General features: G+C 37.2%; 2 protein-coding genes across 5 annotated transcripts; both read left to right on the top strand.

The window, feature by feature from the left end:
- Positions 1 to 297: 297 nt before the first annotated feature.
- Positions 298 to 6,288, top strand: LOC105334681 (toll-like receptor 7). 4 transcript variants are annotated; one of them, XM_066070444.1, is made up of 3 exons: positions 298 to 464; positions 1,440 to 1,749; positions 2,657 to 6,288. In XM_066070444.1, exons 2-3 carry the CDS (start codon positions 1,483 to 1,485, stop codon positions 6,038 to 6,040), a joined length of 3,651 nt encoding a protein of 1,216 aa, XP_065926516.1. In that variant the 5' UTR covers positions 298 to 464; positions 1,440 to 1,482; the 3' UTR covers positions 6,041 to 6,288. The 4 variants fall into 4 exon arrangements, with proteins under 4 accessions (XP_065926516.1, XP_011436527.3, XP_011436528.3 ...); XM_011438225.4 differs by having other exon boundaries at positions 298 to 489; XM_011438226.4 differs by having other exon boundaries at positions 298 to 528.
- A 1,750-nt stretch (positions 6,289 to 8,038) lies between these two features.
- Positions 8,039 to 10,902, top strand: LOC105334689 (sodium-dependent glucose transporter 1A). The gene is made up of 3 exons (XM_066070443.1): positions 8,039 to 8,318; positions 9,001 to 9,292; positions 9,583 to 10,902. Exons 1-3 carry the CDS (start codon positions 8,082 to 8,084, stop codon positions 10,608 to 10,610), a joined length of 1,557 nt encoding a protein of 518 aa, XP_065926515.1. The 5' UTR covers positions 8,039 to 8,081; the 3' UTR covers positions 10,611 to 10,902.
- Positions 10,903 to 10,909: the final 7 nt, after the last annotated feature.

Here is a 10,909-nt window from a genome sequence, read left to right as displayed (position 1 = left end):
GACCGATGAATAGTACAGGTGAAATTTTATCTGTTAAAGCCGGTCCTTTATATTTGAAATATCTTTATCAACTGAAAACTACACAAGCTTGTCACTACGGTCCGTAAATAAAATGCTCATTTTGAGTTTGCACAAAACGTCCTTACAATTTACATATTTATACAATAACCTTAATATCACATTATCATTCATATATGATAAAAATTCAAAAAATAAGAAATTCTAAATAAAAGACTTCAGTACTCTTGTTGCCCATACTTCTACTAGACAATACTTCAACTACACAACAGTACAAAACTGATCTGCGTGCGCGGTCAACCAGGTGTAAGGAAGCAAGTACTAACGAAGCCAGGCTATAAATATACACCTATGACGGCGCGTGCCCGGGACCCCCGGGGGGTAATGTCTTCCGTCTTGTAAGTTGACATAAGGGAAATCGGGCCTGCCAGGTATATGTTATGCAGGTAGAGTGATGTGTTCGTTACCCAGGTATGTTACTTTAGAGGTAGATGTTCGAACATATGGAAGGTAGGGTGAATATTTTGTATATCCTGTATACTTTCATTATTTAAAAAATTATTTTGCTTTTCTCTCCCCTCTGTAATTTTATTCATTGTCGCTATTTTGATGTCTCGTTCATCAAGGTCTCTCCATTGTTTTAACTGTAAGAATTATCGTGGTCTGCACTCCTGTTTATACATATACATGTGCAAGTAATTATTTATAAAATCGTTTCTTACAAGGAAGATAAAACACACATACAGATTTGTCTTCGTTATTTTGTAATGAAAACAGCTAGGGTTTAACAACAAAAAGAACTTGTGTAAGTTGTCCTAAAGGTGGATTATGTTGCTTCGGTTAACCTAGAAAACGTTAAACTGGGTGACACAAAATCTCTCTCTCTCTCTCTCTCTCTCTCTCTCTCTCTCTCTCTCTCTCTCTCTCTCTCAGTTGACCCCCGATAACAATTGAAAGGTTCATTGTCTGGAAACAAAAATATTTAAAAAATGTGGTGTGTGTGTTTGGGGGGGGAGGGGGGGGGGGGGGGTGAGGGGCTTGTTTTTACAAAACGTGCACATAAATTCCAGAAATACAATATTCATCTATAAATACAGCTTTGACAATGGATATTATTCTCTACATTAATACACTTTAATCTATCGTCAGCAAAATTCGTATTTCTTTCTTGACCTAATAAAACGCATCATGTTTCATAACCTGGGAGCTTGATTTAGCTTTATAATAGTCTTTTAAATACGTCCTTGAAACTATGCCCTTAAATGACCTTATGACCGCAAACAATCAGGAGTCCTTCATGCATCAATGATTTTCATATTACCCCAGTGTCAAATTATCTGTTTTTTTTCAAACGATTATTATAAAATTGTCGTGTAGCGACCAATTCTTCACAATTTTTCGTTGTTTTTTTTTATTAACAGCTAGCTTCGGTTTTTGAGAGGAACATATTCAGCAGCTACAATTATGTTTGGAGTTCGACAATTATTTCTACTGGTCTTTCTCTGGAAATTCCTCGCCATATTTGCTGGGAACTTTACGGTATCGGTGGAGTGGTATCCAGAGAAGTTTCGAACGTACAGCTTCAATCGGAACATCTTTGGAGAGTGCATCCTTTCTCTGCAAGAGGATATGGTCCGGTGCATGCGCAATCACCGTTTCCAGGAAATCGAAGATCAATGGCGGTATAATCCAGAAAATGTTACATATCTGGCCGTCAACTGTTTAAAACAGGTCAGAATCATAGAACCATTTTTACAAGAGCTTGGACGTTGGGTAGTTGGTGTCAAACAGCAATATGACGTAGGCCTATCTATTTCACTGTAGGCCACTTAGTCATTGCTCTTTGAAATCAACAAGATTTGTCTGGCGTTTGAGCTAAGACTACGCAATCGGTGTATATTACGCTTGAAACCAGCGTCATTTTTAACTTGTTTTGACACAAGAAATTGATAGTAACGTACTACTGAAAGTCCAAGGCCTTGTTAAAATGGTTCTAATATTTTTAATTTCTTGTTTCCTAAACAATTTTTTTTTTAAAACTTGGTTTATAAGAAAATAAGTTACGCTTTCATCCTTTTTGATCAATTTCAAATAATTAATACATGTACACTGTACATTTGTATTTGTATATTGTTTAAAATATCAAATATGAACATAATACAACTGAAAATTTAACGTGCATGCGCAATGATATTATAATCAAATTATTATTAAATTCCATTTCGACAGAGAAAGACATTGGAAAGTGTGAATTACTTGTAGGAAAATTTTCATATTGAATGTCGCGTATTTTTAAACAGCTAAATGATGGCAGTAAGGGGTGAGGGTCAGTAACGATCTTGCAATTGATAGTTTTTATTTCTTTTAATAAGAGTAAATAATATTGTCTGAACTCTACCAGTGCTAATACATCAATCTCTATACATTTAATCAAATGATTTTGTCAAACTTCACATTGCCAATGCCCATCTTGCTTTCAGTAACTGTATGAAATGACCTGAAATGTATTCAAATTCATTTTGTATTTAAAATAGGGTTGCATTCAGTTCGATGCATATTGTTTTTAAAAAGTATGGAACACAAAAATTGAACAAACAAACAGCATTGATGGATTTTATTTCTTTCTTTTTTTTTACAGGAATACTATGCATCTCCAAAACACGTTTGCATGTGTAAAAAAGGAAGCAACGCCGCCAGCCCTCAACATTTCCGGCAGTTTGACGACCATTTCTACTGCCAGCTCCGGAAACTCCCGAACAAGATGTTCTCTTCACTCCGGAACTTGGAAGTCTTGGACCTCTCGGACAATCTCATCGCCATCATCGAAGGGGAAGCCCTCAGATCCCTGACGTCACTGAAGTATCTGGATCTGAGTAGTAACCCCTTGAAGACGTTGGATGCGGGGTTTCTTTGTGACGTGAACGGACTTGAGGTCTTGTTAATGCAAGGAACCAACTTTCACAATTTCCCGGTCCACATGTTTGACTGTGGAAAGAAACTGGAGAACCTGACTTACATTGATTTTAGTGATAATCTCATTGACTCTATTCCTCACAATGCTTTCAGAAGCATACCTAACGTTGTTACATTAAACCTGACATCAAACAATATCAATAACACTTTGATTCAACGTGACGCGTTTGTCGGCCTGCAAAAACTACTCACCATCGATTTCACAGAAAACGACCTTACTTCTATACCGGATACGCTCTGTGAGCATGCACCGGACGTCCAATATTTACACATGGGCGAGAACAGGCTTAAATCGTTTGAATTCCAAGCAGTAGAGGTTTGCGCCCATCTCTTGCTGTTGGATCTGTCCCATAATGACATCAAGAGTTTGGTTGGCGACATTGATCAACCGTCTCCTTTACAGACTCTGAAAGTATCCCAAAACTTAATAAAGGAACTGCAAACACCAGGTTTCCTAAGAGGAGCGCAGAATTTGACAACACTAGATTTCTCCATGAACGTTATTCACGAGATTGGCCCCACAGCTTTCGACGGACTGTCTTCTCTCAAAAAGCTAGACATCTCTGACAACATGCTGAAGAACTCATCCATAGCACTGTTCTCCCAGCTCCGATCACTAGAGGAGCTAGACCTGAGTGTAAACAACTTTATCAAAATACGATCGGGATTCTTTAGAGGATTAGAAAGTCTAAAGGTTTTGAATCTCTCACGAAATGACTTTGAGCTTCTGGAAGATCGTGCATTTGAAGGGCTCGGGAAACTGACCGTGCTAGACTTAAGACACAACCTTTTGGCAACTTTCCAAGATAATGTGTTTTCAACCATGTCGAATCTCAAGTCTTTATTACTGTCTCAGAACAAAATCTTGTCTCTTGATAATGTAAAATTTCCGAACTCATTGATCCTGTTAGACGCTGAAGAAAACCGAATGGAACATTTCCCAGCCTCTCTTTCAAATTCATACGTAAACAAAGTAATTCTTGATTCTAACGATATCACTACGTTATCCATTTCAGACTCGGGGAATTTCTCACAACTCACCTTCGTTTCTTTGTCAATTAATAGAATTCAGACATTTAACGAGAGAGCCTTTCAAACATTTACCAACTTGAAGCATTTGAACCTTTCAACCAATCAACTTTCATTGAATTTATCACGTGGTTATTTCGGCGGTGCCGATTCGTTGGTTACACTTGACTTATCACACAACAACATTGAAGAGATTAACGGGATGTTTGCCACTTTTCAATCCCTTGACCATCTCCAGAATTTAATTTTGTCTCACAATCCTATCACACGCATTCACAATTTGATTCCCGAACTGCTCGATATGAGCGCATTCAGAGAACCCAACTTGCAGAACATATTCCTTTCTTTTTGTAACATTTCGTATGTTTCCGTCGAGGCATTCGAGGGTTTTCCGAATCTAAGTCTAGTAGACCTTTCTCATAACAGATTAAAAGAGATCAAACCATTTAAATTATTCAATTCCAAACCAGTTTTCAATCTCACAAGCAACGTTTTTGAATGTTCCTGTGGAATGCGTTGGATAAAGGAACCGGAAATTGAAATGGGAGACCAATATTTTCCGACGAACCATTACAAAATGGACGATTGTGTTGTACTTCCCAAACACTACAAAATGAAAATCAGAGACGTTCCGATCGGCGACTTTTTGTGTAAAACGCAAGATTCCTGTCCCGAAAATTGTCAATGTCTTGGAAATTCTGAGGCCAGTCACACGACCGTGGTTAGGTGCTCTGACGTCACGCAGGTACCGGAAGGGATTCCCCACTCAGCCTTACGGATATACCTTGACGGCAACGCCTTAAGAAATTTAACATTCTCGAAGGAAGTTAATACCGGAAGTTTCCAAACTCAAGAACTGTACATCAACGGCAGTAATGTTAGCTTTTTGACACAAGACTTTTTCCGACCGTTCCAAAGTTTGAAAAAGTTGGATTTAGCAGAAAATAGAATAGAAGATTTACCAAGTGACGTTTTCGCCAACTTGACTTATCTCGAGGAACTGTATCTCAGAAACAATTCTATAGTTGCATTTGACTCACATTCTTTGCCAAACTCTAAAAGCTTGATGTTGTTAGACATTAGTCATAATAACATTAAATATCTCGATGCCGAGGTCCTCGAATTGATTGTTGATAAACCGCATCTCCGAAGAATCTTCATCGGAAACAATGCCTTCGTCTGTAAATGCAAAAACAAGGCACTGCGAAATTGGATCGACGAACACAGGAGCAGGATTTTCGACCGCGAATCCATTCTTTGTGAAAATAATGGAAAGGAAATGATTCGTGTTGCACCGAGATATTTCAACTGTCTAGGAAAAACTGTTGCTAGATCCTCCGATCATAAGGGCGTCATTGTGGCTGCAGTTATCTTGTTGTGTGCAGCCTTGCTGGTGTTCGCATCCTGTATATACTTCCGGCGTGACATCATAGCTGTCTTTGGAACGAAACTCAACATAAAATGCTTTCGTCATCAGTACGAAGCACACAGCGTTTATGACGTTTTTCTTATGTACGATTTCAATGACGTCAAGGGGTCCGACTGGGCGAATAAAGAACTGATTCCAAGGCTTAATCAATTTGGCCACAAACTAACGACTTCTGACTCTACCGACCTTGCCAACAGTCTGCTTGAAACTGAAAATTCCAAGATCAAGGAAAGCAAATGTGCGCTGTTTGTTGTGACTAAATATGTAGGCAACAACCAGTACTACATGAACTGTTTCCGGGTGGCGGCCAAGCATGCGCGTGAGCATAGCCAATTTAAAGTGATAGTCGTGGTTGTAGGGGATATAGATTTTACCAGTTTGGAGCCTGGGTTAAAAAAGATGTTGGTAAGCGGAAATTACATCACTGCGCGTTCCCGGTGCGCCTGGGAGAGATTGGAGTACGAACTTCCAAAGAGACGTAGCCGTCTGGAGCCCTTCTCACAGGACAGTGAGATCGGTATATGTGACACCGAGACAATTATATATAATGCAGCGAGGAAAAACAAGGAAGACGAATGTGATGTAGAGTAGAATAGAGTAACTTGGAGAGAGAGAGAGAGAGAGAGAGAGAGAGAGAGAGAGAGAGAGAGAGAGAGAGAGAAAGAGAGAGAGAGAGAGAGAGAGAGAGAGAGAGTATGCTAGTTAAAAATGTTGTCGAAAGCATTGAGAGGGGTATTCAAAACAGGAAATTGATAATGAGTCTGTGGAGAGAGAGAGAGAGAGAGAGAGAGAGAGAGAGAGAGAGAGAGAGAGAGAGAGAGAGAGAGAGAGATGCATAACATTTTACCGGAACGTAATGCATATATACATTACGTATAACATTACGAATTATTACAGACAAGCATTAGGTAATTCAAGGATTGTATACATAAAACATTGGAAATAATATTCTTTGCACGAATTTAGAAAGATATGCTGGTTGTATCTTCTTACCTTGTTTATCCTGTGTTATGATTGATTCATACAAAACTAAAGAAAAATTACACTATTATGTGCTTTCTTGTTATTCTTTTAACCCAATTATTCTCATACATGGAGCGTAGATTGGCTGCGATTGCATTATTCATTGGCGGCGGTTCGATTCGTGTAATACAGATACGGTTGAGGTCAGATATGACCTTGCCCAATCAAATCCATAGCAGCTTTACCAATACTGTGGAATCATTAAAATTCGTGGGGGGGGGGGGAATATTTTCTTGGATTACTTAAGTTCTTACGCCTGACCTTGATACATTTTTTGAACTTTTTCCTAAATTGCATAATAAGTTTTTTTCTAACAAATAAATCAGTATTAATAAGTAATATAAAATACAATCGTTGACAAAATCAGGAATGTAAAAGGTAAAATTATTAGCCAAAAATAAAGAAAGGCTTTAAACGATCTGGGAAGTTTAAGACAAGCCTGCATTTTAATGGCGAGTCGTTTATTAATCGTTACTTCTAACTTTTTATGTTGTAATCCATTCAGGATAACTTTAAGATTACGTAAAAAGAAAACATTTCAACAGAATTCATGAATTTCTAGCCCTTTATTGTTCCCCTTATCAGAGTGTATTTCATTTTTGTCCGTCTCGAGTCCAAACGTTGGTCCTAATATCTATATACCTGAAAAGGCCTCAGTACATTTTATCTCAACAGAGAGGCTATCAGTGAATGCAAATACATTGTCCTCTCCTACATGCACGACTGAAGGAACACAGATTCGCTGAATCACGCATGTATGTATAAAACCGTTTTACTTTATCAGTTTTTCCCCAAATTCATATCAAGATTTATACCTTTATTGACGAATTGTCTTTATGCATTTATTAGAACATTACCCACTGTTTCGTCCAATAAGCAGTCGCTAAATATTATATTAAGTGATGTTTTTTAAAATCGTTACGAATATTTCTGTAAGTTCACAGTGACGTCACATTTTGATTGACAGCTAAGAGAACAGTAAACAAAAGAGACATACTGTGGTTTCATCAATATTCGTTGAATACCAATTTTCGTGGATTTCGTTGTTAAGTTGATCCACCAAAATAACTTTTCATTGAAGTGCAATTTCTATTAACAATTTGTATTAATATGGTCATTGGCCACGAATAATTATATACGTATCCTTCAAACTGATTTTCACTTTATTCACGAAAATTGATATCCTTGAATATTAATGAATAAGTACTATCTGATTGGCGCAGAACTGTTGATTGAAGAAGTGGGTTATGTTCTTAGCCCCCTTCTTAATTGTGTAAATTTTACATAATATATAACAAAACAACATGTAAACTTCTGCAATATTTATTATACCCTTTCTCCTCGTTGGGTCTCACAGATTGGATGTAAAACAGGTTAAAATGTGACCCAAAATTATCACAAGCACCTCTCGATCGTAGATTCGTTTTACACTTTCCAAAGTTGGGCTGATAAAAACGATTAAGAAAAACAATTTAATGGTGTGCACATATACACATTCATTTGCATAAATACAAGCACTGCTGGTGGGTTATTTTTTTTCTCGAAATTTAGGAAACTACCAAGAAAACAGGTTATGTGAGAATACGCGAGATCAGGCCGGGCTTCAGAAATGGACGGAACAGGGTTGGACAAAGAAACGGAAAATGGTGCATCTGAGAACAAGCGAGATAAAAACAAGGGTTCAAGTAAAGATATCTCGGAAGAAGATGACCCTGAAGTAGAGAAATCTAAAGGCTTGAGACAGACGGAAAATGACGGGAGTATATGGCTGCGACTGAAGCGAGATAAGCTATACAGAGAGAAATACATTTTGACAATGGCGTACTTTTTGTCCTTCCTCATGCTGGTATGTTTTAACAAACATTGTTTGTAAACTTAAATGGTTTTTGACCTGCAAACAAACAAACAAAACAAACAATTAAACAAAACAAAACAAAACAAAGATAAGGTGGATTTCATATAATATGTATGTTGAAATTGTGACATTTTGTACATGAAATACTTTTGATTGTTTTATCTTACAGATATATAAAAATTTCAACAAGTCTTCTATAAAGATCTAGATGACGTAATGACTTTGATTTAATATCATAGTCAACATTCATTCTTTTGAGACCCTTTGTAAACGTTTCCTTGAGATATCCGATCTAAAATGCATTACAAATATATATGGGCTTAATAATCAGTAAACTTAGATTTTTTTCATGTGTAAGTAACAGTATGTAAGAGCGGAATGTGTCCTAAAATATGACATTTTCCTGTTTTTGAATTGCTGTCCCATTGCTTTAAATTTATAAAAATCAATTCTAAAAAAAATTGAGAAAGCATTGACACATTTATACTGGCCATTCTGGACATTAAAAATGGAAAAATAAAATTTGAAAAATTTGAGCTCAAATCGTGTCCAAGTCCCTGTAATACATGATGGATATTCAAGGTTAGAAAATTAAGTATTGATATGGATCGGATACCTTAAAGATACTAGTACTTATAAATACCCGTTCCATTCATCATACATTCTATTGCAGGGATGGGCAAATGGAATAATTGGTCCCACATTTCCAGACATCTTACTCGTTTCCCACACTTCTCTAGAGAAAGGCTCTCTGTTCTTCACCATGGGAACACTCGGCTATCTGATCGGATCGCTCATTATGGGCGTGGTCTTGGATAAACGGATCTTGGGTCGGAATTTACTCATGTTTTTGCTCCTGGCTGGTCTGGGCGTGTCCGCCGCGGTCGTACCGTGGTGTAGTTTGTTTGAGGCCATGATTTTTATACACGTGATGAAGGGGGTCTTTAGCGGTGGACTGGACACGTGTAAGTAATCAGACACGTGTGTAACACGTCAACAGCCAAGGTCAATAAAAGTAGAAATGAATCTAGCATGTATTGTTTTGCTCATAACTGTAATTTAATCCAATGGTGTATAAGAGATGCTCATTAGAGTATAATTCCTTAATTTGGAAACTTTTACAAAAAAGCTTACATTTTTTTTTATTCTCGATTCAATTTTTCATGGTCAGTCTAGAGTACTTTATCTTGACAGTTTTCGAAACAACATTTATTACTTCCTGCAAATATCTTACTACTAATTGATTTATCAACAGGTGGAAATGCTGGTCTTGTTGTCATCTGGGGATCAGAGGGCCCTGGGTTATTTAGCACTCTGCACTTTTTATACTCTTTTGGTGGAATTCTCTCTCCTTTGGTGGCCGCACCGTTTGTGATGTCATCTGACAATGACGAAAGCAACACTTTCATCAGTAAAAACAGCAATGTGACTTTCACTAACATTACGAACGAAGTCAGTGTTAATATGACAAATCTAACCAATGGTTCACAAATCGAACAGAAATCCCAAATTTATATTCCTTACACCATCACCACGTGCCTTTGTATTCTTACGTCACTTCCGTTCCTTGTCTTTAGTTGCATTTCTTTTCAAAAGACACTGGATAGTAAAATAACAAATTCTGAGATAAAAATAGAAAGACAATCAAAGACACGTCTCAGACTTTTCGGATTCATAAACATGGTTTTCTATATAGCCATGTATGTAGCGGTAGAAAACACCTTTGCTGGATTCCTCACAACGTTCCTGGTGAAGGAGCTAAACTGGAGTAGTTATCAAGGTAGCTACATCACTTCCGGTCACTGGGCAGCATTTGCTACGGGAAGATTTTTCGGAATATTTCTAGTGCGATGTGTCAAACCAGCAAATCTGATTTTTGCCTCGAGTCTGACAGTGCTTCTCTCTATGCTTGGTTTCATGATGACGTCAATGTATGACGTCATGATTGGTGTTTGGATATTTTCAATATTTCTGGGAATAGCAGTGTCCGTGATTTTCCCAGCTGTTATTATGTGGACAGAGCTTAGGTTCATCAGGGTCACGGGGAAAATAGCGTCCATATTTGTGATGGCAGCGGCTGTAGGTTTCATGGTTAACCCAATATTTCTTGGTTTCCTAATGGACACCTTCAGTCCTATGTGGTTTTGCTATATTCTCTTTGGAGAAACAGTTCTGATGATGTTTTTAAATTTTACGGGTGTATGTATATCACGAATTATTTCGTCACGACAACTTAATATCCAGGCAGAACATGAACTTGTTATTTTAAACGAAAAACAATAAAATTTCAAAAGCTTCAGATTGTCATTTAGTCAATCATATTTCACTTTTATGACAAAATATGTTTATTCTTTACTTACAGTAACTAAGTTATTTAAAAAAAAAATAACCAAGATCTGCTAATACATAATTAGTTTTTTTCTCTACCAAAACACAATTTAGGTTTTTCATTTGAAAATAAAAATACTCTTTTTGTAAAAAATTAAAAATGGCTTACTCTGTTTAAGGTTTGCAGTTCCTTCTGTCAGCTTCAAATCTTATCAATATCGACTGGTAAATGTACAGAATTTTTCATGACGCAT

This window comes from Magallana gigas, chromosome 1 (genome assembly GCF_963853765.1).
Source record: "Magallana gigas chromosome 1, xbMagGiga1.1, whole genome shotgun sequence".
In the NCBI taxonomy this organism is placed as follows: domain Eukaryota; kingdom Metazoa; phylum Mollusca; class Bivalvia; order Ostreida; family Ostreidae; genus Magallana; species Magallana gigas.
The sequence above is the reverse complement of the archived record's forward strand: the minus strand, read 5'-3'. Positions and strand labels throughout refer to the sequence as shown.

Excerpts from the sequence above, each read along its gene's own strand:
- LOC105334689 (XM_066070443.1), top strand. The coding sequence starts at position 8,082 with ATGGACGGAACAGGGTTGGACAAAGAAACGGAAAATGGTGCATCTGAG. Across the intron at positions 8,319-9,000 it reads TTTTGTCCTTCCTCATGCTG|GGATGGGCAAATGGAATAAT; the intron begins GTATGTTTTAAC and ends ATTCTATTGCAG. Across the intron at positions 9,293-9,582 it reads TAGCGGTGGACTGGACACGT|GTGGAAATGCTGGTCTTGTT; the intron begins GTAAGTAATCAG and ends ATTTATCAACAG.
- LOC105334681 (XM_066070444.1), top strand. The coding sequence starts at position 1,483 with ATGTTTGGAGTTCGACAATTATTTCTACTGGTCTTTCTCTGGAAATTC. Across the intron at positions 1,750-2,656 it reads CCGTCAACTGTTTAAAACAG|GAATACTATGCATCTCCAAA; the intron begins GTCAGAATCATA and ends TTTTTTTTACAG.